Below are 25,256 nucleotides of genomic sequence, written 5' to 3'. Positions count from 1 at the left end.
GAGTGTTTTCTATCCAAAGCTAATAATTATATGCATATTATAGATTCTGGGCAGGAGTAATAATCAGATTAAATTGGGTACGTTTTTATCCGGTCGTGAAAATACTGCCCCCTATCCATAACAAGTTAAATATATGTAAAACTATATATAAAATATTCCCTGAGCTTTCTTATATCGCCTAGATATAGGACAGACACTTCAAAACCTTATTCCTAAAAAAAATTAAAAAGTATTTTTTGCCAGTTATCAACATGTTAATAAATGCATTTCTATGGGCAATATTAGTAAAGCTCAAATTCAATATTTGATAAAAAAATATATACAGTGAGGGAAAAAAGTATTTGATCCCCTGCTGATTTTGTACGTTTGCCCACTGACAAAGAAATTATCAGTCTATAATTTTAATGGTAGGTTTATTTGAACAGTGAGAGACAGAATAACAACAAAAAAATCCAGAGAAACGCATGTCAAAAATGTTATAAAATGATTTGCATTTTAATGAGGGAAATAAGTATTTGACCCCTCTGCAAAACATGACTTAGTACTTGGTGGCAAAACCCTTGTTGGCAATCACAGAGGTCAGACGTTTCTTGTAGTTGGCCACCAGGTTTGCACAGATCTCAGGAGGGATTTTGTCCCACTCCTCTTTGCAGATCTTCTCCAAGTCATTAAGGTTTCGAGGCTGACGTTTAGCAACTCGAACCTTCAGCTCCCTCCACAGATTTTCTATGGGATTAAGGTCTGGAGACTGGCTAGGCCACTCCAGGACCTTAATGTGCTTCTTCTTGAGCCACTCCTTTGTTGCCTTGGCCGTGTGTTTTGGGTCATTCTACAATGTAGAAAATAGTAAAAATAAAGAAAAACTGAATGGAATGAGTCGGTGTGTCCAAACTTTTGACTGGTACTGTAAATATACAGTGGGGAGAACAAGTATTTGATACACTGCCAATTTTGCAGGTTTTCCTACTTACAAAGCATGTAGAGGGCTGTAATTGTTATCATAGGTACACTTCAACTGTGAGAGACGGAATCTAAAACAAAAATCCAGAAAATCACATTGTAGGATTTTTAAGTAATTAATTTGCATTTTATTGCATGACATAAGTATTTGATCACCTACCAACCAGTAAGAATTCCGGCTCTCACAGACCTGTTAGTTTTTCTTTAAGAAGCCCTCCTGTTCTCCACTCATTACCTGTATTAACTGTGTAACGCCCTGGCCATAGAGAGGGTTTTTGTTCATTATTTTGGTTAGGCCAGGGTGTTACATTGGGGGGGCGTTCTATGTTCATTTCTCTATGTTTTGTATTTCTTTGTTTTGGGCCGTGTGTGGCTCCCAATCAGGCACAGCTGAAGCTCGTTGTTGCTGATTGGGAGTCACACATAAGGAGCATGTGTTTCCTTTGGGTTTTGTGGGGGATTGTTTCTGTTTAGTGTTTTGCACCTGATAGGACTGCTTGGCTGTCGGTTTCCTTGTTTTGTTTTTGTATAGTGTTCTTGCCGTAATTAAATACAAAGATGAACACTAACTCCGCTGCGCCTTGGTCTACTCACTCTTCAGACAGCCGTTACAGAATTACCGACCACAAGAAGGACCAACGGTATGAGGGAAAACGGCTGGCAAGGAAGCCCGAGAGGCAGCCCCCCAAACATTTTTTGGGGGGGCACACGGGGAGTGTGGCAGAGTCAGGTTGGAGACCTGAGCCAGCTCCCCGTGCTTACAGGAGGCAGCGCAGCACTAGTCAGACACCGTGTTATGCGGTAAAGCGCACGGTGTCCCCAGTACGCGTGGAGAGCCCGGTGCGCTACATCCCAGCTCCTAACATCTGCCGGGGGAGGTTGGGCATCGAGCCAGGACGGGTTGTGCAGGCTGTGCGCTCTAGACCCCAATGCGTCTTCAGGACCCGGTCTATCCTGTGCCTGCGCCCAGGACTAGGCCTCCAGTGGGTCTCCCCATCTTGGTTAAGCCTGTGCCTCCTCCTCGGACCAGGCCTCCAGTGGGTCTCCCCATCCTGGTCTGTCCTGTGCCTGCTCCACGGACCAGGCCTCCAGTGGGTCTCCCCATCCTGGTCCGTCCTGTGCCACCTCCCAGGACTAGGCCTCCAGTGGGTCTCGCCAGTCCGGAGCTGCCAGAGCCGCCCGCCAGTCAGGAGCTGCCAGAGCCGCCCGCCAGTCAGGAGCTGCCAGAGTGGCCCGCCTGTCCGGAGCTGCCAGAGTGGCCCGCCTGTTCGGAGCTGCCAGAGTGGCCCGCCTGTCCGGATCTGCCATCGCCGCCCGCCAGCCGGGCGCAGCCAGGGTCATCCGCCAGCCGGGCGCAGCCGTCGCCGCCCACCAGCCGGGCGCAGCCAGGGTCATCTGACAGTCGGGCGCAGCCATCGCCGCCCGCCAGCTGGGCGCAGCAAGGGACACCCGCCAGCCGGGCGCAGCCAGGGTCGTCCGCCAGCCGGGCGCAACAAGGGTCGCCCGCTAGCTGGGCGAAGTCAGGGTCGCCCACCAGACCTTCGGCGCTGCCAGGTGCGCCACCGAAGAGGGCGACGCCAAGGGTGAAACAGAGGCCACGTCCCGCACCTGATCCGCCGCCGTAGGGCAACCCGGACCCTCCCCTTCAGTGTCAAGTTTTGCGGCCGCAACAACTGTTGGCGCAATTATTATAAAATGGAAGAAGTTCAAGATGACGATCAATCACCCTCGGTCTGGGGCTCCATGCAAGATCTCACCTCGTGGGGCATCAATGATCATGAGGAAGGTGAGGGATCAGCCCAGAACTACACGGCAGGACCTGGTCAATGATCTGAAGAGAGCTGGGACCACAGTCTCAAAGAAAACCATTAGTAACACACTACGCCGTCATGGATTAAAATCCTTCAGCGCACGCAAGGTCCCCCTGCTCAAGCCAGCGCATGTCCAGGCCCGTCTGAAGTTTGCCAATGACCATCTGGATGATCCAGAGGAGGAATGGGAGAAGGTCATGTGGTCTGATGAGACAAAAATAGAGCTTTTTGGTCTAAACTCCACTCGCCGTGTTTGGAGGAAGAAGAAGGTTGAGTACAACCCCAAGAACACCATCCCAACCGTGAAGCATGGAGGTGGAAACATCATTCTTTGGGGATGCTTTTCTGCAAAGGGGACAGGATGACTGCACCATATTCAGGGGAGGATGGATGGGGCCATGTATCGCGAGATCTTGGCCAACAACCTCCTTCCCTCAGTAAGAGCATTGAAGATGGGTCGTGGCTGGGTCTTCCAGCATGACAACGACCCAAAACACACAGCCAGGGCAACTAAGAAGTGGCTCCGTAAGAAGCATCTCGTGGTCCTGGAGTGGCCTAGCCAGTCTCCAGACCTGAACCCAATAGAAAATCTTTGGAGGGAGCTGAAAGTCCGTATTGCCCAGCGACAGCCCCAAAACCTGAAGGATCTGGAGAAGGTCTGTATGGAGGAGTGGGCCAAAATCTCTGCTGCAGTGTGTGCAAACCTGGTCAAGAACTACAGGAAATGTATGATCTCTGTAATTGCAAACAAAGTTTTCTGTACCAAATATTAAGTTCTGCTTTTCTGATGTATCAAATACTTATGTCATGCAATAAAATGCAAATGAATTACTTAAAAGTCATACAATGTGATTTTCTGGATTTTTGTTTTAGATTCCGTCTCTCACAGTTGAAGTGTACCTATGATAAAAATTACAGACCTGTCACAAAAAGTGCCGTGTTGAATTGACCAAACTGCAGCGGGTATGTGGATACTCATGCTTTTAATGGAAAAAACGAAAAGCATCCACAGGAAAAACAAAACAATAAACAGTACTCATGACTAGACAGTGTAGCAGGCTCAATAAACGCAGTGCTCACAAACAATTACCCACAAACACACAGACAAACACACCCTACTAATATAGGACTCCCAATCAAAGGCAACTCAACACACCTGCCTTCAATTGGGAGTCCAATCCCAATTAACTCTACATAGAAAACAAACCTAGAACCTATACCCACAACTAACTAACTAACTAAACCTAGAAATACATAAACACAGAGCAGTGCCCAAAACCCCCGGAATACATAAATAAAACAACCTACTACCTACACCACCACACCAAACCATAAAAAACAAATACCCTCTGCCACATCCTGACCAAACTCCAACAACAAATAACCCTTAACTGGTCAGGACGTGACAAGACCTCTACATGCTATGTAAGTAGGAAAACCTGCAAAATCGGCAGTGTATTAAATACTTGTTCTCCCCACTGTATATATTTATATATATTATACCTAAAGAGGTCCTAGAATTAAAAATCAAACAGCTAAATAATCCACGGTGTGGCCATCTTAAAACAATTCCAACCAATAAAATACAGCTAAATTTGGAGAGGACAGCATTCGGAAAGTATTCAGACGCCTTGACTTTTTCCAAATTTTGTCACGTTACAGACTTATTCTAAAATTGATTAAATTATGTTTTTCCGTCATCACAATTTTTTAAAATTTGAACTGAAATATGACATTTACATAAGTATTCAGACCCTTTACTCAGTACATTGTTGAAGCACCTTTGGCAGTGATTACAGCCTCGAGCCTTCTTGGGTATGACAACACAAGCTTGGCACACCTGTATTTGGGTAGCTTCTCCCATTCTTCTCTGTAAATCCTCTCAAGCTCTGTCAGGTTGGATTGGGAACGTTGCTGCACAGCTATTTTCAGGTCTCTCCAAAGATGTTCGATCAGGTTTAAGTCCGGGCTCTGGCTGGGCCACTCAAGGACATTCAGAGACTTGTCCTGAAGCCACTCCTGCGTTATCTTGGCTGTGTGCTTAGGGTCGTTGTCCTGTTGGAAGGTGAACCTTCGCCCCAGTCTGAGGTCCTGAGATCTCTGGAGTAGGTTTTCATCAAGGATCTCTCTGTACTTTGCTCTGTTCATCTTTGCCTCAATTGTGACTAGCCTCCCAGTCTTTGCTGCTGAAAAACATCCTCACAGCATGATTCTGCAACCACCATGCTTCATCGTAAGGAGGGTGCCAGGTTTCCTCCAGACGTCACGCTTGGCATTCAGGCCATTGTTCAATCTTGATTTCATCAGACCAGAGAATCTTGTTTCTCATGGTCTGAGAATCATTTGGGTGCCTTTTGGCAAACTCTAAGTGGGCTGTCATGTGCCTTTTACTGAGGAGTGGCTTCCGTCTGGCCACTCTACCATAAAGGCCAGATTGGCAGAGTGTTGCAGAGGTGGTTGTCCTTCTGGAAGGTTCTCCGATCTCCACAGAGATGACCAGCCTTTCAAAGCACTTCATTGCTACAGACGTGAGTGCTATGGGTCGGTAGTCAATCAAGTAGGTTACCTTGGTGTTCTTGGTCACAGGGACTATGGTGGTCTGCTTGAAACATGTTGGTATTACAGACTCAGACAGGGAGAGCTTGAACATGTCAGTGAAGACACTTGCCAGTTGGTCAGCGCATGCTTGGAGTACACGTCCTGGTAATCCGTCTCGCCCTGCGTTGTGATCTGAGGACCCATGCCAAACCTTTTCAGTCTCCTGAGGGGGAATAGGTTTTGTCATGCCCTCTTTATATAGCCAAATTATTTTTCACTCGGGAAGCGCCGGTAAACAGTGGTTGTAGTGCACTGCTGCCACCACCAGGCCTGGAATCCATTTTGACTTTGTTGTTAGCTAGCTGTGTTAGCTAGCTGTGTTAGCTAGCTGTGTTAGCTAGCTGTGTTAGCTAGCTGTGTTAGCTAGCTGTGTTAGCTAGCTGTGCGGCTAAAGACGTAGCAGCTAGCTGGCTACTGATCAACCTATTGTGTGTATTGAACATTGGTATTAGATTGTACAGCTAGCTAACTAGCAACCGATCAACCTATTGTGTGTATTGAACATTCATATTGGACAGCCTTACATATAGAGTAGCACCACCACCCTTCAGCCAATTCTCTTCTTGAAGTCAAAGCCACAGTGTGTTGTTGCTGTAGGAGTTTTTGATTAATAATCCTAGTCATTTCAAGCCACACTGAGATGTCACCATACTATTATTTTAAAGCCCCACGATGTAAGACATAAATCATCAGAGTGGGCCTCCAACTTAAATGTAAACAATGGAGCAAATGCATAACATGTGAATATCACTTGATTATCAGAGGAGTAAACTATGAAGCCAGCAAGAACTACTCAGACATTCCAAATATCACTTCATTATCAGAGGTGTGTATTATGACATCAGATAGAACTCAGACATTCCAAATCAGGCTTCATCCATATCATGATGGTGGATATTGATCCAACCATTTCAAAAGTAATGACCGGGCTGATGGAAACAGGATATGCCTGCACACTTTTCTAAACGCCGACAGATGATTTGTTCGTTCGTTTGACATGGTGGGGTCTTTTTGTGTGAGTAAAAATTTATAAACGAGAAGTCGCGGCATTAATCCTTTATGCGCAAATATTGATTTAATCACGATAATATCTTAGGTAACTTGGAGTCACGCGATGATATATTGTGTGGTCCTCCCTCTACGAATTTGCAGTTTATTAGGCTACATATGAAATAAATTATGAACTTCACAGGGTGGTGAAAGTGCAGGTGATGAGCTTGATGCTCCTTTCCAATACATTTGATGGTCCTATTCTGGTGACATGATGATCGATGCTTGGTTGCCATTTGACAAATAAAATAATATCGCTCTTATCCACAATAATCTCATGTAGGTAGCCTACCAGCACTGTATCTGTGCGCTGTTGGCTACAGTGCACGGGACAAGAGAACGTTTTCTATTTAACGCAACGGTTTTTCAAAACCATCAGTAGAGTTGAAAATGCTGTGAAATCCCATTTAACTTGCATTTTTCATTCAGTACATGGGAATTCAACAGCAGAAACATTTGTTCCCGTGTACTACGTCATCACGCAGACTTTATCCGCAACAAATCTGTTTTCCGGTGGGAAAATGCATGTATTGTTTTATGCAGATTTGAGAATATTCACATGAAAATCTGTCACAAATTGCACGGAAACTTAGCTACTAAGGTGGATATTGATCCAACATCTGCCGCTTATTCAACCCAGCCCACGGCACAGACGTCTGTTCAATGTTTAGTTTCTAGTTACATTTCTTTGAGTCGGATTTAGGTTGCAAGTTGGTTGAAACACAAAATGTCACCAGTCACTGGATTTAGGGTGCCAGTTGTGTGAAAATTAATAAAAATACCTTATGTAGATGGGTTTTTACAAATCCAATCCGTTTTCCAGATTGATCAAACATCATCACATGGATTTGTTTTGTTGAAATCAAATGAAATCACATGTTATTGATCACATACACATGGTTAGCAGATGTTATTGTGAGTGTAGCGAAATGCTTGTGCTTCTAAATCCGACAGTGCAGCAGTATCTAACGGGTAATATCTAACAATTCCACAACAAAACCTAATTCACACAATCTAGTAAAGGAATGGGATAAGAATATATAAAATATATGGATGAGCAGTAACAGAGCGGCTAAGATGCAATATATAGTAAAGAACAGATAGTGAAGGATACAGTATACAGTATATACAGTTGAAGTCGAAGTTTACATACACTTAGGTTGGAGTTAGTAAAACTCGTTTTTCAACCACTCCACACATTTCTTGTTATGAAACTATAGTTTTAGCAAGTCGATTTGGACATCTACTTGTGCATGACACAAGTCATTTTTCCAACAATTGTTTGCAGACAGATTATTTCACTTATAATTCACTTTATCACATTTCCAGTGGGTCAGAAGTTTACATACACTAAGTTGACTGTGTCTTTAAACAGCCTTGGAAAATTCAAGATAATTATGTCATAGCTTTCGAAGCTTCTGATAGGCTAATTGACATCATTTGAGCCAATTGGAAGTGTACCTGTGGATGTACTTCAAGGCCTACCTTCAAACTCAGTGCCTCTTTACTAGACATCATGGGAAAATCAAAAGATATCAGCCAAGACCTCAGATAAAAGAATGTAGACCTCTACAAGTCTGGTTCATCATTGGGAGCATTTTCCAAATGCCTGAAGGTACCACGTTCATCTGTACAAACAATAGTATGCAAGTATAAACACCATGGAATCACACAGCCGTCATACCGCAAATATCATACTTTTTGGAGAAATGTCCTCTGGTCTGATGAAGCAAAAATAGAACTGTTTGGCCATAATGTCCATCGTTATGTTCTGAGGAAAAAGGGGGAGGCTTGCAAGCCGAAGAACACCATCCCAACCGTGATGCACACGTGTGGCAGCATCATGTTGTGGGGTGTTTTGCTGCAGGAGGGACTGGAGCACTTCACAAAATAGATGGCATCATGAGGAAGGCAAATTATGTGGATATATTGAAGCAACATCTCAAGACATCAGTCAGGAAGTTAAAGCTTGGTCGCAAATGGGTCTTCCAAATGGACAATGACGCCAAGCATACTTCCACGGTTGTGGAAAAATGGCTTAAGGACAACAAAGTCAAGGTATTGGAGTGGTCATTACAAAGCCGTGACCTTAATCCTATAGAAAATGTGTGGGCAGAACTGAAAAGCGTGTGCGAGCAAGGAGGCCTACAAACCTGACTCAGTTACACCAGCTCTGTCAGGAGGAATGGGCCAAGATTCACCCAACTTATTGTGGGAAGCTTGTGGAAGGCTACCTGAAACATTTGACCCAAGTTAAACAATTCAAAGGCAATTCTACAAAATACTAATTGAGTGCATGTAAACTTCTGACCCACTGGGAATGTAATGGAAGAAATAAAAGCCTAAATAACTCTGCTATTATTCTGACATTTCACATTCTTAAAATAAATTGGTGATCCTAACTAAGACAGGGAATTTTTACTAGGATTAAATGTCAGGAATTGTGAAAAACTGAGTTTAAATGTAGTTGGCTAAGGTGTATGTAAACTTCCAACTACAACTGTACATTTGCATGTTTAACAAGTTCTGTAGATCAGACGTTAATGAAGCAATACAGACCACATTGAAGTGTCTGGAGTTTAGTCTGCCTCTTCTAGAGTCTTGTAAAGATAGGGGGGGTTGACTGGGACAGGCAATGTAACATCCACAATGTTTTTAAGGAAAGTTTTTGTAAAATATGCACCTAGCATCAGATCATCTTGAAAATTTCTCTCTAAAGCTAACTTTCAAGGTTTTATATGGTCTATTGGTTTCTCTCTTTTCATAGGCAGAATCCTTTTTCAGTGTTATGATATTCATAACATCCATATCCACCAGTCTATTTTCATGTCAACTAACAGAACTCTGCTGGTTGTCCTGGTAACAGATACCAGTGGGCAGATCTATTGTATTTGTTCAAACTAAACCACAGCACTTACTTTGATGTGTCAAATCTGATCCTTTCTTCTCTTCTCCTCCTCTCACAGTTCCACTCAGCCCCGTTGTTTTCCTGCAGTCCACCAGCAGCACAGACAACCTCTTCATACCCAGCAGTAAGGCGCTACTGGGAGAGGCACAACACAGGGACTCCGGGAGGGAGGAAGGGCTAGCGTTGTCCTGGTAATCATAAAGAGGGGGCACAGACACATATCATTATGGATGCTGATGCCACTGTTGTCATGAAGTGCTTTACAGAAACCCAGCCCAGGCCCAGACGGAGCAAGCTGTATGCTAGACCAGACCAAGCTGTACCATCTGGTGTTCTGATCTGGAGAGACACTTCTCTGCCTCGTCAGCATCAGGATGTTGTTGATGCTCCCCAGAGGATCCACAATAGTCACGTCTCTCTCCTGTCTGAACGAGAATAGCAAACAGACGGAAAACTTATGACCGTCTATTGCAATCAAGAGGCATGAATATGTCTAAAATGGCCACTTTCATCATGATTTTGTAAAATATTGTTTGTGTTGCAAATGTAAAGGGTCATTTCCACAAAATGGGTGCCTTTTACGTCCCTTTGATATTTTAAGTAGAAATTATGAACCAATTTTAAAAGCCTGTTATATTAGATGAGGTGAACTTTATGCCTACCTGACAGAATGACATCATGATTATTTGCATCAATCCAGTTGTGATTTGTTCAGCAGACTCTGCAATCACATGTGTGCTACAGAGACACCACTAACCAAGCAAGACTCTTGCTGGTGCCACTTGAATTAAAGGATATCTACACCCAAAAATGAAAATGTCTTAGATTTTTCTCAGACTTCAAATGTGGTCTCCTGATGTGGTTTAAGTATTGTTGTGGACTTAGAACATCCAATGTTGTTGTTTTTCTATTAACAGTGTGATTTAGAGAGAAAAACTGAAAAACAGCGATTACATTTATATAGTCATGGTAGGATACATTATAATGGAAACACATGGAGTAGGGTTGGATATAATCATGGTAGGATACATGATAGTGGAAACACGATAGTGGAAACACATGGAGTTGGGTTTGATATAGTCATGGTAGGATACATGATAGTGGAAACACATGAAGTAGGGTTTGATATAATCATGGTAGGATACATGATAGTGGAAACACATGGAGTAGGGTTGGATATAGTCATGGTAGGATACATGATAGTGGAAACACATGGAGCTGGGTTGGATATAGTCATGGTAGGATACATGATAGTGGAAACACATGGAGTAGGGTTTGATATAATCATGGTAGGATATATGATAGTGGAAACACATGGAGTAGGGTTTGATATTATCATGGTAGGATACATGATAGTGGAAACACATGGAGTAGGGTTGGATATAGTCATGGTAGGATACATGATAGTGGAAACATGGAGTAGGGTTTGATATAATCATGGTAGGATACATGATAGTGGAAACACATGGAGCTGGGTTGGATATAGTCATGGTAGGATACATGATAGTGGAAACACATGGATTAGGGTTTGATATAATCATGGTAGGATACATGATAGTGGAAACACATGGAGTAGGGTTGGATATAGTCATGGTAGAATACATGATAGTGGAAACACATGGAGTTGGGTTGGATATAGTCATGGTAGGATACGTGATAGTGGGGACACATGGAGTAGGGTTGGATATAATCATGGTAGGATACATGATAGTGGAAACACATGGAGTTGGGTTGGATATAGTCATGGTAGGAACATGATAGCGGCAACACATGGAGTTGGGTTGGATATAGTCATGGTTAACAAAATACTTTACTCAACATATTGTGCAGCTTTCTGTTGCAGGATCTTTTTATGGGGGGGTGCCCTTTTTTGTTGACACATCACACACATGGTTATGGGCTTTAAAAAAGAAGACACCAGTACCATGTCAGATATAGTTTAGATGTATTCATATTTGAGTTTGCATCCCAATATGACACTTCAAATACATCACAGAAGACTGAAATGTAACAAAATGTCTATTGTGTTTATTGAACTGTACACTGAGATGCTCAGTGTGTCAATATCCCCCTCCAGTGATTCCCCAACATCTTGTCAACATGTGCCCCAAAAATGGAGCAGATATCTTTTACCAGTCTATCTTTATAGACATTTATCCATAACAAGGCTTAGGTGTCTCCGAAACTGTACATTTTTTATACATCTTTATTTTCATGCAATCTGTCATTCTGCCCCTGAACAAGGCAGTTAACTAACTGTTCCTAGGCCGTCATTGAAAATAAGAATTTGTTCTTCACTGACTTGCCTAGTTAAATAAAGGTTAAAATAAAATAATAATAATAATAAAAAACAATATTTAAAAAAAAACAGTCAAAAACCTTTTTTCTGATCAAATTCATATTCTTTAGTGTAGACTACATTTTTCTCATGTTTCATGAGTGTTTGAGATTAGGTCTCCGAATGGTCAAAAAACTCTTCAAATTAAAGTACGTTTATAACACAAAATATCTTCCAAGAAGAATAAACTCCCCAGCTCACTCAACTGCTCCTCCCCTCTCCAACAGCCATCAACCCAGAACATCCTGAAGACAGAACATCTAAAAGATAATCTGGGAATCCTTTCTTCCTCATGGAGCTTTTTGAAAGTGAGTTCAATCCTAATGTGATGTTTGTACAGTTCAGACACCATGACTTTTTCCACATTTTGTTATGTTATAGCCTTATTCTAAAATGTATTAAATTACATTTGTTCCTCATCAATCTACACACAATACCCAATAATAATTGCATTTACCACAAGTGGACTCCAATCAAGTTGTAGAAACATCTCAAGGATGATCAATGGAAACAGGATGCACCTGAGCTCAATTTCGAGTCTCATATCAAAGGGTCTGAATACTTACGTAAATAAGGTTTCAATTTGTTTGTTTTTAATACATTTGCAAAAATGTCTAAAAGCCTTTTATCGCTTCATCATTATGGGGTATTGTGTGTAGATTGCTGAGGAAATTGATTAATTTGATCAATTTTAGAATAAGGCTGTAATGTAACAAAATGTGAAAAAAGTCAAGGGGTCTGAATACTTTCCAAAGAAACTGTAAGTGATTGAGGAGAGAGCATCATTGCTATATTGTAATTAAAATAATTGACCCATAAGGGAACATATGACCAAAGCAAGGCGTGACCCATATAGAATTAAAACAACATTATTCTTAATGAGAAATATAATCTAATAAACAAATGTTTGCATAACCAAAGACATGAAAACTGGTGGGAACATTGTATTTAGCTAGGATTTCATAAGGCCAGGAAGGTTACTGATAATAACAATAGACAATAGTAAATGTTACTAGTTTAGGGATGAAGATAGTGAAGGTTCATCAATGTTAAAGATGTTTTTTAATTTGATGTGGGAACAACGTTTATTCAACCAGTGGGAGGCTTGTAAATGCCCCAGGAAAGTGGAATGAGGAAGTCTTCATTGAAACAATGATGGAACAGCAATCCGTGGGCGAGTTGTAGTGGATATTATAATATAAGGATCTGCTGGAGTCCAAGTCAAACCAAGATTCTTTATTTCTGAGCTCAGAGAGAATAACAGTTTGGTATTTTATTAGGATCCCCATTAACTGTTGCAAAAGCAGCAGCTACTATTCCTGGGGTTCACACAAAACATGACACATAATACAGAACATCAACAGCTCAAGGACAGAACTACATACATTCTGTAAAAGTCACACGTAGACTACATATCAATTCATACACACAAACTACCTAGGTCAAATAGGGGAGAGGGGTTGTGCCGTGAGGTGTTGCTTTATCTGTTTTTTTAAACCAGGTTTGCTGTTTATTTAAGCAATATGAGATGGAAGGAAGTTCCATGCAATAAGGGCCCTATATAATACTGTACGCTTTCTTGAATTTGTTCTGGATTTGGGGACTGAAAAGTCCCCTGGTGGCATGTCTGGTGGGATAAGTGTGTGTCAGAGCTGTGTGTAAGTTGACTTGTAAGAACTTTGATGATATCTGTACATTATCGGAACACCTGTGATGACAAAAGTACAATGATTCATGTTTTGCTTCAGCTTGAGATTAAGAATCAGTGGTAGACACCTTGCAAATGCATGAAAAGGTCAACTGTACAAAGTCAGATGTCTGTGTGTTGAAACTATATTTTAGGTAACAGATGGATAAAGGGAACTAAGAGTTCCTGTTGATACTATGTTCCAGTCTTACTTCCAGTCTGACATGATATCAATAAGGGGAAGAGTGATTGGGAAACTAACTGCCAATAACACAATAAGCTGAACTCCACCTAGCAGAGACAATTTTGTATTAACAACTATTAATTATGAGCTTATATGGCATTAAAGTTAAGGGACATCACCCTGGGCGGGGTGATCCTCAGTAGAGTATAAAAAGGAAAACACCATCTTTTGAACTGAGTGTCTTGCTTGCAAATTGCTGTAAGTGTTTTCTCCGGATTGCAATCCTTATTAAACAAACTAACCTCTGATCAAATAAGTTTTCCTGTGGTCTCTTGTGTGCACATAGGGCAGAATTCCCTTATAGACTATACAAACAATTTGGGATTTTCAACACATTCATGTTTCTTATAAAAGGAAGAAGAAGTGATGCAGTCAGTCTCTCCTCAACTCTTTGCCAAGAGAGACTGGCATGCATAGTATTTATTTCAGCCCTCTGATTACAATTAAGAGCAAAACGTGCCACTCTGTTCTGGGGCAGCTGCAGCTTAACTAGGTCTTTCCTTGCAGCACTGGACCACACGACTGGACAATAATCAAGATTAGACAAAACTAGAGCCTGCAGAACTTGCTTTTTGGAGTGTGATGTCAAAAAAGCAGAGCATCTCTTTATTGCGGTCAGACCTCTCCCCATCTTTACAACCATTGAATCTATATGTTTTGACCATGACAGTTTACAATCTAAGGTAATACCAAGTAATTTAGTCTCCTCAACTTGTTCAACAGCCACACAATTCATTACCAGATTCAGCGGAGGTCTATAACTTAAGGAATGATTTGTACCAAATACAATGCTCTTAGTTTTAGAGATGTTCAGGACCAGTTTATTACTGGCCACCCTTTCCAAAACAGACTGTAACTCTTTGTTAAGGGTTTCAGTGACTTCATTAGCTGTGGTTGCTGATGTGTATAGGGTTGAATCATCAGCATACATGGATACACATGCTTTGTTTAATGCCAGTGGCAGGTCATTGGTAAAAATAGAAAAGAGCAGAGGGCCTAGAGCGCTGCCCTGCGGTACATCACACTTTACATGTTTGACATTACAGAAGCTTCCATTAAAAACCCTTTGAGTTCTATAAGATAGATAGCTCTGAATCCACGATATGGCAGAGGTTGAAAAGCCACAGCACATACGTTTTTTTCAACAGGTTATGGTCAATAATATCAAAGGCTGCACTGAAATCTAACAGTACAGCTCCCACAATCTTCTTGTTATCAATTTCTCTCAACCAATCATCAGTCATTTGTGTCAGTGCAGCACATGTTGAGTGCCCTTCTCTATAAGCATGCTGAAAGTCTGTTGTTAATTTGTTTACAGAGAAATAGTATTGTATTTGGTCAAACACTATTTTTTACAACAGTTTGCTAAGAGCTGGCAGCAAGCTTATAGGTCTGCTGTTAGAACCAGTAAAGGCCGCTTTACCATTCTTGGGTAGCAGAATTACTTTGGCTTCCCTCCAGGCCTGAGAACAAAGACTTTCCTCTAGGCTCAGATTAAAAATATGACAGATAGGAGTGGCTATAGAGTCAGCTACTGTCCTCAGTAGCTTTCCATCTAAGTTGTCAATGCCAGGTTTGTCATTATTGATAATTTTTCCACCTCTCGAACACTAAATTGACAAAATTCAATACTCGCACTGCTTGTCTTTCATTATGTTTTTAAAAAAATCATTCTTTATATCATTGATCTTGGCTTCATAATAAAGTTTATTATTTTTGTTGAGTTTGGTCACATCATTTCTCAATTTACAGTACGTAAGCCAGCCAGATGTGCAGCCAGACTTCTTAGCCACTCCTTTTGCCCCATCTCTTTCAACCATACAGTTTATAAATTCCTCATCAATCCATGGAGCCTTAACAGTTCTAACAGTCAGTTTCTTAACAGGTACAGGTTAATCAATAATTAGAAGAAGCAATTTCATATGGTAAAAACAGGTAAACACATTATCAGTCAACAATATAAGACAACGGGAGCCCTGTGTATGTTCTCTGATGAATTTTAAGTGCACCCTGGGAGGAGTGGTAAGGCTTCTCCTCTGTGTGTAATCTCACATGTGTTTTCAAGTAGCTTTTCCATTGAAAACGTTTTTCACACTGGGAGCAGTGGTATGGCTTCTCCCCGGTGTGTATAACCTCATGTCGTTTCAGCTTCCCTGACTGGTCGAAACTCTTTCCACACTGTGAACAGTGGTAAGGCTTCTCCCCTGTGTGTATTCTCTCATGTCGTTTCAGGTTCCCTAAATCGTTAAAACTTTTTCCACACTGGGAGCAGTGGTAAGGCTTTTCCCCTGTGTGTATTCTCTCGTGGGTTTTCAGGTTTCCTAAAAGCTTAAAACTCTTTCCACACAGGGCGCAATGGTAAGGCTTCTCCCCTGTGTGTATTCTCTCATGCCGTTTCAGCACCCCTGACTGGTTGAAACACTTTCCACACTGGGAGCAGTGGTAAGGCATCTCCCCTGTGTGTATTCTCTCGTGCCGTTTCAGCTCCCATGACCGGTTGAAACACTTTCCACACTGTGAGCAGTGGTAAGGCTTCTCCCCTGTGTGTATCCTCTCATGAGCTTTCGGGTTTCCTAAAAGCTTTAAACTATTTCCAAACCGGGAGCAGTGGTAAGGCTTCTCTCCTGTGTGGATTCTCTCATGGGCTTTCGGGTTTCCTAAAAGCTTAAAACTCTTTCCACGCTGGGAGCAGTGGTAAGGCTTCTGCCCTGTGTGTATTCTCTCATGTTGTTTCAGGTCCCATAACCGGTTACAACCCTTTCCACAGTGGGAGCACTGGTGTCGTCTTGCTGGTTTGGACGTCCCTGGCTCTGGTTCCTCTGAGTCTGGTCTTTCTCCTGCCAAAGACAGTGTGTTTTATTAAATAGAGACCCGAATGAAATCTCCACATGATAAAATTGCCTAGCTACAAGGGTAAATCCTAATCAGATCTCTCAATAACCTTGAGGCCAGGTTTAACAACCTTAGTGTGATTTTAAAACAAATGTTGTAGAGCTTCCTGGTAATTACTGATATGTTTACATTACTTATTTTATTCATCCTGTTTTACAAGTCAGAACAAAAAAACTAAACAGTTCTAGGACACTGAAGACACAGACTTCGCTGGATTCCAATCGAGCAGGTGGTTCTGAATTTATAACTTTCATAGCTGTATGATACAGAATGCGACATACACACTTCCTTATACATAAAATAAGTAAATAAGTAATTTTGTGTGGAAGTCAAAAACATGTTTTTACGTCGAAGACACAAAGCACATCAGTAAAATCTCCCCGTTGTCGAAAGTGTTCGACACATGCTGTTTAAATGGCCCAATTTCTTTAGACGTTCACAGGTTTTCAACATTTTGACTATCGCTAATGTCATATTTTGGGTAAAGTAAAAAATAAGGTGAAATATTTTGGGTAGATGTTCCTAAAACTGATAGTAACTACAATAAACAAAAATATAATTGCAACATGTAGTGATGGATGTTTCATGAGCTGAAAAAAAAAGATTATTAATACTGTTTAGCCATCGAATAGCTTTGATGGGTACTCTCTCATCTGTGTCTATAGGACTGAGTTGGGCCTCTGGAGCTTGAGCTGACAATTGATTCATGAATTGCTGATAAAAACCTACAGCCGGGTTGGGGGGTTAAAACACCACCAGGTGCAGATGACCACAGGATGAACCCAGGATGGCTTGTGGTGCCCCCCGATCAGCATGGGAGGGGTGGAACCAGCCCCGACTAAGCATTTATAAGAGCTTTGTTTTTCATTCAAGGTTAAGCTCTCGGCAACACACTCAAGAGTGTGGGGTCAACAGCTTCAATATTGCAATAATTTATCAATATTAAATAAAGATGATTGTTTGAAGAAATGACAAAGTCTCTCTCAGTATACATGAATTTCCATGACAACGCCCGCTGCACAAAAGCTTATTTCTCAAAAATGTTGTGCACAAATTTGTTTACATCCCTGTTAGTGAACATTTCTCCTTTACCAAGATAATTCATCCACCTGACAGGTGTGGCATATCAAGCTGATTAAACAGCATGATCATTACACAGGTGCACCTTGTGCTGGGGATAATAAAAGGTCACTCTAAAATGTGCAGTTTTGTCACACAACACAATGCCACAGCTGTCTCAAGTTTTGAGAGAGCGTGCAATTGGCATGCTGACTGCAGGAATATCCACTAGAGCTGTTACCAGATAGAGAATTGAACATTCAATTACCGCCTCCAACGTCGTTTTAGAGAATTTGGCAGTACATCCAACTGGCCTCACAACCACAGACCACATATAACGATGCCAGCCCAGGACCTCCACATCGTCTGAGACCAGCCACCCGAGTTGTATATCTCTTTGTAATGAAGCCTTTTGTGGGGAAAAACGAATTCTGATTGGCTGGGCCTGGCTCCGCAATGGGTGGGCGTATGCCCTGCAGGGCCCACCAATGGCTGCGCCCCTGCCCAGTCATGTGTAGTCCATAGATTAGGGCCTATTTATTTATTTACAATGACTGACTTATATGAACTGTAAATCGTTTAAATTGTTGTTTATATTTTGGTTCAGTACTCACACACACACACAGTGCATTCGTTAAGTATTCAGACCCCTTCACCTTTTCAAATTTTTGTTACGTTTCAGCATTATTCTAAAATGAATTAAATAGTTTTTTCCCCCTCGTCAATCTAAACTCAGCAAAAAAAAGAAACGTCCTCTCACTGTCAACTGCATTTATTTTCAGCAAACTTAACATGTGTAAATATTTGTATGAACATAACAAGATTCAACAACATACATAAACTGAACAAGTTCCACAGACGTGACTAACAGAAATTGAAAAATGTGTCCCTGAACAAAAGGGGGGGGGGGTAACAGAGTATCTGGTGTGGCCACCAGCTGTATTAAGTACTACAGTGCATCTCCTCCTCATGGACTACACCAGATTTGCCAGTTCTTGCTGTGAGATGTTACCCCTCTCTTCCACCAAGGCACCAGCAAGTTCCCGGACATTTCTGGGGGGAATGGCCCTAGCCCTCACCCTCCGACCCAACAGGTCCCAGACGTGCTCAATGGGATTGAGATCCGGGCTCTTCGCTGGCCATGGCAGAACACTGACATTCCTGTCTTGCAGGAAATATCACACAGAACGAGCAGTATGGCTGATGGCATTGTCACGCTGGAGGGTCATGTCAAGATGAGCCTGCAGGAAGGGTACCACATCAGGGAGGAGGATGTCTTCTCTGTAACGCACAGCGTTGAGATTGCCTGCAATGACAACAAGCTCAGTCCGATGATTCCGTGACACACCACCCCAGACCATGACGGACCCTCCACCTCCAAATCGATCCCGCTCATTAGTCTCTCACTTTGGGGATATAGTCAACTACCATAGAGCTCATATACTCTCTGATGCCAAGTCTAGACAGGATCATCCCTCAGAGGTCCCCACTCTACTCACAGTATGTTTAGTGATGTCCAGTCAGTAGAACCTCATGAAGGTACATCACCACAACATGCTGCATTACATATCTCTTGAACAGAGATGCCTTTGAACAATGCCTATGATGTAGCCATACCTCTGGTGGATTGAGCCCTCCGGAGGTGTCAGATCCTTGCTACTATAGAACCTCATGAAGGTATGGGGGTGGAACTCATTATACGGATGTAATGGCTAAAGTAAAGCGGTTTTAAACAATATAAATCTAATTTCTACTCTTTCCAGTGGCTCCAACAGCAGCAATAGCCTCAAGCACAAGAGAAAAATCCCAAAATGGGACTAGCTGTTTGGGTACTGGGCGTAGGTGACCCTTCATAAAACAACAGATCAGGGGGTGTTCCCCCACTGTATTGTTGTTGCAGCCTAAATGGCAGCCAAATACACATTTATAGTTGAAAAGGCTTTCCCTTGTCAGAAAGCAGAGTAGCTCTGAAACAGAGCAAACAAAGGGACTGATTTGTTTCTGATCTCACCATCTGTTAAATACACACCACTTATTGTGCTATAGTGAGTGTGTGGCTCTAGCACTCTGAATATAGTTAATTATCAAGGAGAGCGGTGACGTGTGTTGAGAAGCAGAGGATCACTGGTTTGAGTCCAGTATGGGGACAGTGGAGGAAACTAAACTGTTAGCAGCACACTGGCGTCAGTTACATATTAAATCAATAAAGTTAGTCATTTCAAAATTAAGACATGTTCTGTTAACTTCTTGGGGACCCCTTCGAGATTATTTGACAAGATAGCATGGCGCGAAATTCAAAACAGCAAAAATCGAATAATTTTAATTTCTCAAACATACGACTATTTTACACCATCTTAAAGATACACTTCTCCTTAATGTAACCACATTGTCCGATTTCAAAAAGGCTTTACAGCGAAAGCAAAACATTAGATTATGTTAGGAGAGTACATAGACAAAAATAACCACACAGCCATTTTCCAAGTAAGGAGATATGTCACAAAAACCCAAAACACAGCTAAATGAAGCACTAACCTTTGACGATCTTCATCAGATGACACTCCTAGGACATCATGTTACACAATACATGTATGTTTTGTTCGATAAAGTTCATATTTATGTCCAAAAACAGCATTTTACATTGGCGCGTGATGTTAAGAAAATGTCAGAAAATGTTTAGCCTCCAGAACTTCCGGTGAATGAGCACAAGTATTACAGAAATACTCATCATAAACATTGACAAAATACATAAATTATTTTAAGAATTATAGATACAGTAGTCCTTTATGCAACCGCTGTGTCAGATTTTAAAATAGCTATTCGGCGAAAGCAAATCTTTCAATATTCTGAGTACATAGCTCGCCATCACAGTGAGCTATTCAGACACCCGCCAACTTCGGGGTCACCTAAACTCAGAATTAGTATTAGAAATATTGTCTTACCTTTGCTGATCTTTGTCAGAATGCATTACCAGGACTGCTACTTCCACAATAAATGTTGTTTTTGTTCCAAATAATCCATATTTATGTCCAAATACCTCCATTTTGTTTGTGCGTTCAGGTCACTATCCAAATGCATAACGCGCGAGTGTAATTTGAGACACAAAAAGTCAAAATGTTCCATTACCGTACTTAGAAGCATGTCAAACATTGTTTACGATCAATCTTTATGGTATTTTTAACGTAGAAATGCGCTAATTTTACAACCGGACAATAGCGTATTCATTTCAGAAGAAAAATAAGGAAAGGCGCGCTCGCGTGACCACGCATTTCCAATCCCTTTGTCCTCCAGCAGTCCACTCAGTGACTGAGCTCCTATATTCTGCCCGGTTACTGGATATGGATGAAACAACTTTCTGAGGGCTTGTGACAGCCAATGGAAGCCTTAGGAAGTGCAACGTGACCACTAAGTATTTGTAGTTTCTCTAGGGATTCAAAAGTAGAACTACAATTCTCAGACCTTCCACTTCCCGGTTGAAGTTTTCCTCAGGTTTTTGCCTGCCATATGAGTTCTGTTACACTCACAGACACCATTCAAACAGTTTTAGAAACTTCAGAGTGTTTTCTATCAAAATCTACTAATAATATGCATATTCTATTTTCTGGGCAAGAGTAGTAACCAGTTTAATTTGGATACGTTTTTCATCCGGCCGTGAAAATACTGCCCCCTAGCCCTAAGGTCTATATGTGTGAGTCCCCCCCCACCAAAAAAATGATCTTCCTTCAATCAATTTTCATGGCTTTAAGAAAAGGCTTATGGTGCTTGTTTTAAAATATGTATTTGCCATTTTTATCAAGTTCTGTAGATCAGATGTTAATGAAGCAATACAGACCACATTGAAGTGTCTGGAGTTTTGTTTGCCTGTTCTACAGTCTTGTAAAGATAGGGGGGGTTGACTGGGACAGGCAATGTAACATCTATAATGTTTTTAGGAAAAGTTTTTGTAAAACATGAACCTTACATCAGATCATCTTGAAACTTTCTCTCTAAAGCTAACTTTCATTAAGGTTTTATATGGTCTATCGGTTTCTCTCGTTTCATTGGCAGAATCCTTTTTCAGTGTTATGATATTCATAACATCCATATCCACCAGTCTAACTTCCTGTCAACTAACAGAACTCTGCTGGTTGTCCTGGTAACAGATACCAGTGGGCAGATCTATTTTATTTGTTCAAACTAAACTACAACACTTACTTTGATGAGTCAAATCTGATCCTTTATTCTCTTCTCCTCCTCTCACAGTTCTACTCAGCCCCGTTGTTTTCCTGCAGTCCACCAGCAGCACAGACAACCTCTTCATACCCAGCAGTAAGGCACTACCGGGAGAGGCACGACACGGGGACTCCGGGAGGGAGGAAGGGCTAGCGTTGTCCTGGTAACCATAAAGAGGGACACAGACATATCATTATGGATGCTGATGTCACTGTTGTCATAAAGTGCTTTACAGAAACCCAGCCCAGCCCCCGATAGAGCAAGCTGTATGCTAGACCAGACCAAGCTGTACCATCTGGAGTTCTGATCTGGCGAGACTCTTCTCTGCCTCATCAGCATCAGGATGTTGTTGAAGCTCCCCAGAGAATCCATAATAGTCATGTCTCTCTCCTGTGTGAATGAGAACAAACAGACAGTAAACTTATGATCTTCTATTGCAAGCATAGTGTCTTACAAGAGCCATTAATATTTCTAAAAAGGGCCTAAAATGGCCACTTTCATCATGATTAAAAAAATAAAAATACTGTTTGTGTTGTAAATGTTAAAGGGTCGTTCCACTAAATGGGTGCCTTTTGCATCCCTTTGATATTTTAAGTAACAATTATGCTCCAATATTGAATTTTAAAAGCCTGTTATATTAGATGAAGTGAACATTAATATAGACCACGTGGAGAATTCAATAAATTAATGTAAAAGCCCCCAAAATATATGTACCAATGGCAGATTGCCCCTTAAACAATTCCTATAGTACTGAACAACATATTCAAGTGTATAACTTCAGTAGAATGCCCCTTTAAAACCACAACTGCATCGTTTGTACCCGTTTTTAAGACAATACTCACTGGTGTTAATCGGATCTTCAGTCTCCTCCACTTTCACTCCCCAAACGTGTTCTTCCTCTTTTATTGAGATAGCCTCCTCTTCCTCTTTTACTCCAAAGGGTTCTTCCTCTTCTTTCTCTACATTCTCTTCTTGTATTGTTATGGCATCTTCCTCCTTTTTTATTCTGAAAACTTCTACCTCCTCCTCTTCCACTTTGAAAACCTCTTTCCCATCTTCCTCTTTCACTGTAATATCATCCTCTTCTTTCAATGTGATCACCTCGTCTTCCATTCTGAAAGCTTCTTCCTCGCCTTTCACCAGAGCTTCTTTCTCCGTCTAGTTTAGCGAACTCATGCCTAGTGCAGTATCAATTTAACAAGCAAATTACGTTTAAATGAACTAGTAGACAAGTAAACAGAATTATGTTCCAAACACTAAGAATAATATACACAAAATTGGTCTAAAGGCTTCAATGTTCCGTTTTTATGTTCGCTACAAACCACCGCGGTGGTTGAATCAGAAGCCTTTTGTCGCTGTTGAAGAAGCCTCCAGTTCCGTCCACTAGATTATACGTCACACAAGAAGCATCACCTGAAATACTCACATCGCCATCTGCTGACTGGAGTGGGTAACGGAGATTGGAAACATTCACCATTACAATGTTTAATCAGGAAAACACTGTCATAAAATGTCATTTTAAAACAACCAGGTGTTATGTTTTCTCTTTTTTCTTACAGCCAATACTTTCCAGGTCTGTTTTGTACTTCCTGTCTCTAAAGTGCCCTTTTGCGTGGTGGTATAATTTGTATCCATTTTTTGTTTGAGTTATTCTGAAGCCACTGCCTGCACGTTTCTGAAGAGGAACCAGCCCGGAAATGCCCCTGTCTGGGTGTGTGCGTTTGTCTACCACTATGTGTAGTTGTTAGCAATGATTCTAATGACAATCTTCTGGTTGATGGAGAAAAAAAAACTTTTCAATGAAATGTTGACTACAAAGTAGTCTATGCCTACCTGGCAGAATGATACCATGATTATTTGCATCAATCCAGCTGTTTGTTCAGCAAACTCTTCAATCACATGTGTGCTACAGAGACACCCCTGACCAAGCAAGGCTCTTGCTGGTGCCACTTGAATTAAATGGTATCTACACACAAAAATTAAAACGTCTTCGATTTTTCTCAGACTTCAAGTCGTCTCTTTTTGCTGTTTTTGAGAGCGAAAAACTGAAAAACAAGGACTAATCAGAAACCTGGAAAAACGAAATGGTGAAAGTGGAATTTGAGAAAAACAGAATTAGGTAAAAACATTTTTTTTTTATTTGATAGGCAGGCCCTTAAATATTCTATTGATTTTCTCTCATTATGTCACACCAGCCTTCGCTTTGGCTCCCCCTCCTGTCCAGTTAAGGCGTTCGGCGTTGCTGGCCTTCTAGCTGCTGCCGAACCAAATGCTGGCAAACGCTCTCCACTCATCAACCCCGGACTTGTCTCATCATCATTACACACACCTGGTTCCAATCCACAGTCTATCACTGTAAATATACTCCCTCTGCCATTTGTCTTTGTCGGTCATTGTAAATGTACATTTTTCAGGAGAGGAATTGTTCCTACTTTATATTTTGCACCTTGGGCCTGTGCCTTTTTGTTTATGAAGATATAATTTGAGCACAACGGCGTTTGGGTTTCGTCCCGCTTTGATCTGTGGTGCTTAATTAAATAAATTCTGCATTTATAAACCTGTGACTGCATCCTGCCTACTCCTCTCTACACCAGTGACAGAATGACCGACCCAAGAAAACATGAAGCAGCAGGACATCCCGACCTCTCCGCTGTAGGTGCGAAGCTCCGCCATCCCGACTCGTGCCTGGAGCGCCTCGGGACTGCCATGGACGGGGTGCTCCGGGCCGTACTCCAACTGCAGGCTACACCACCACCTTCCCAGCTCCCCGCGGTCGTTCCAGCCATCCCACCAGCATCTACATCACCCGGTCCAATCAGCAACGTCCACCTGCCCCTCCTGGAGTGGTTTGACGACACCCCAGCTCACTGTAGAGGGTTTCTCCTGCAGTGTGACCTCCACTTGGCCCGTCATGCCGGGACGGCCTCCAAGAGGGACTCTGGAGTGGGCCGGGCTCTGGAGTGGGTGCTCCGCCATCTGGGAGAGGGACGGACCAGAAGTGCAGTTCTATGAGTGCTTCAACCAACTCTTCCATGCCATCTTCGACCACCCTACAGAGGGCCGAGAGGGAGGTGAGGGGGAGGTGAGAGGGAGGTGAGGGGGAGGCGAGAGGGAGGTAGGGCTGAGAGGGAGGCAAGAGGGAGGTAGGGCTGACAGGGAGGTGAGTTTCTCCTCCGTCTACGCCAGGGGTCCAGGACAGCGTCGGAGTACGTTATGGATTTCCGGACGGCGGCTGCGTCCACTGGCTGGAACGACCAGGCCCTGTTGACGGTTTTCCGCAACCAGCTACAGGCAGACGTCCAGACCGAGCTGGCCTGTCGCAATGAGGACCTCACACTGGACAAGCTCATCGCCATGACCATCCGCCTGGATAACCTCCTGCATGCCCGTCGTCGCCCATCTCAGGGGTTAGGGTCTCTCCCAGGAATCTCCAGCGAGACTGAGCCCATGGAGGTGGGCACGACGCATCTTCCCCTGAGGAACGTCAATGCCACCGTCAA

The 25,256-nt window shown here is 42.3% G+C and overlaps 2 protein-coding genes across 2 annotated transcripts in view; one reads left to right on the top strand and one right to left on the bottom strand.

Moving 5' to 3' along the window:
• The window catches only part of LOC115178195 (zinc finger protein 658B-like), a 1,063,446-nt gene that overhangs the window by 210,415 nt on the left and 827,775 nt on the right, over positions 1 to 25,256 (top strand). The window lies entirely within an intron of this gene.
• On the bottom strand, positions 15,415 to 23,110 carry LOC115178203 (zinc finger protein 501-like). Its single transcript, XM_029739297.1, has 4 exons — positions 22,599 to 23,110; positions 22,049 to 22,146; positions 21,739 to 21,916; positions 15,415 to 16,433 (listed from the first exon to the last, which is right to left on the bottom strand). Exons 1-4 carry the CDS (start codon positions 22,867 to 22,869, stop codon positions 15,544 to 15,546), a joined length of 1,437 nt encoding a protein of 478 aa, XP_029595157.1. The 5' UTR covers positions 22,870 to 23,110; the 3' UTR covers positions 15,415 to 15,543.

The sequence above is a fragment of the Salmo trutta genome, chromosome 38 (genome assembly GCF_901001165.1).
Source record: "Salmo trutta chromosome 38, fSalTru1.1, whole genome shotgun sequence".
Taxonomy (NCBI): Eukaryota; Metazoa; Chordata; class Actinopteri; order Salmoniformes; family Salmonidae; genus Salmo; species Salmo trutta.
The sequence above is the reverse complement of the archived record's forward strand: the minus strand, read 5'-3'. Positions and strand labels throughout refer to the sequence as shown.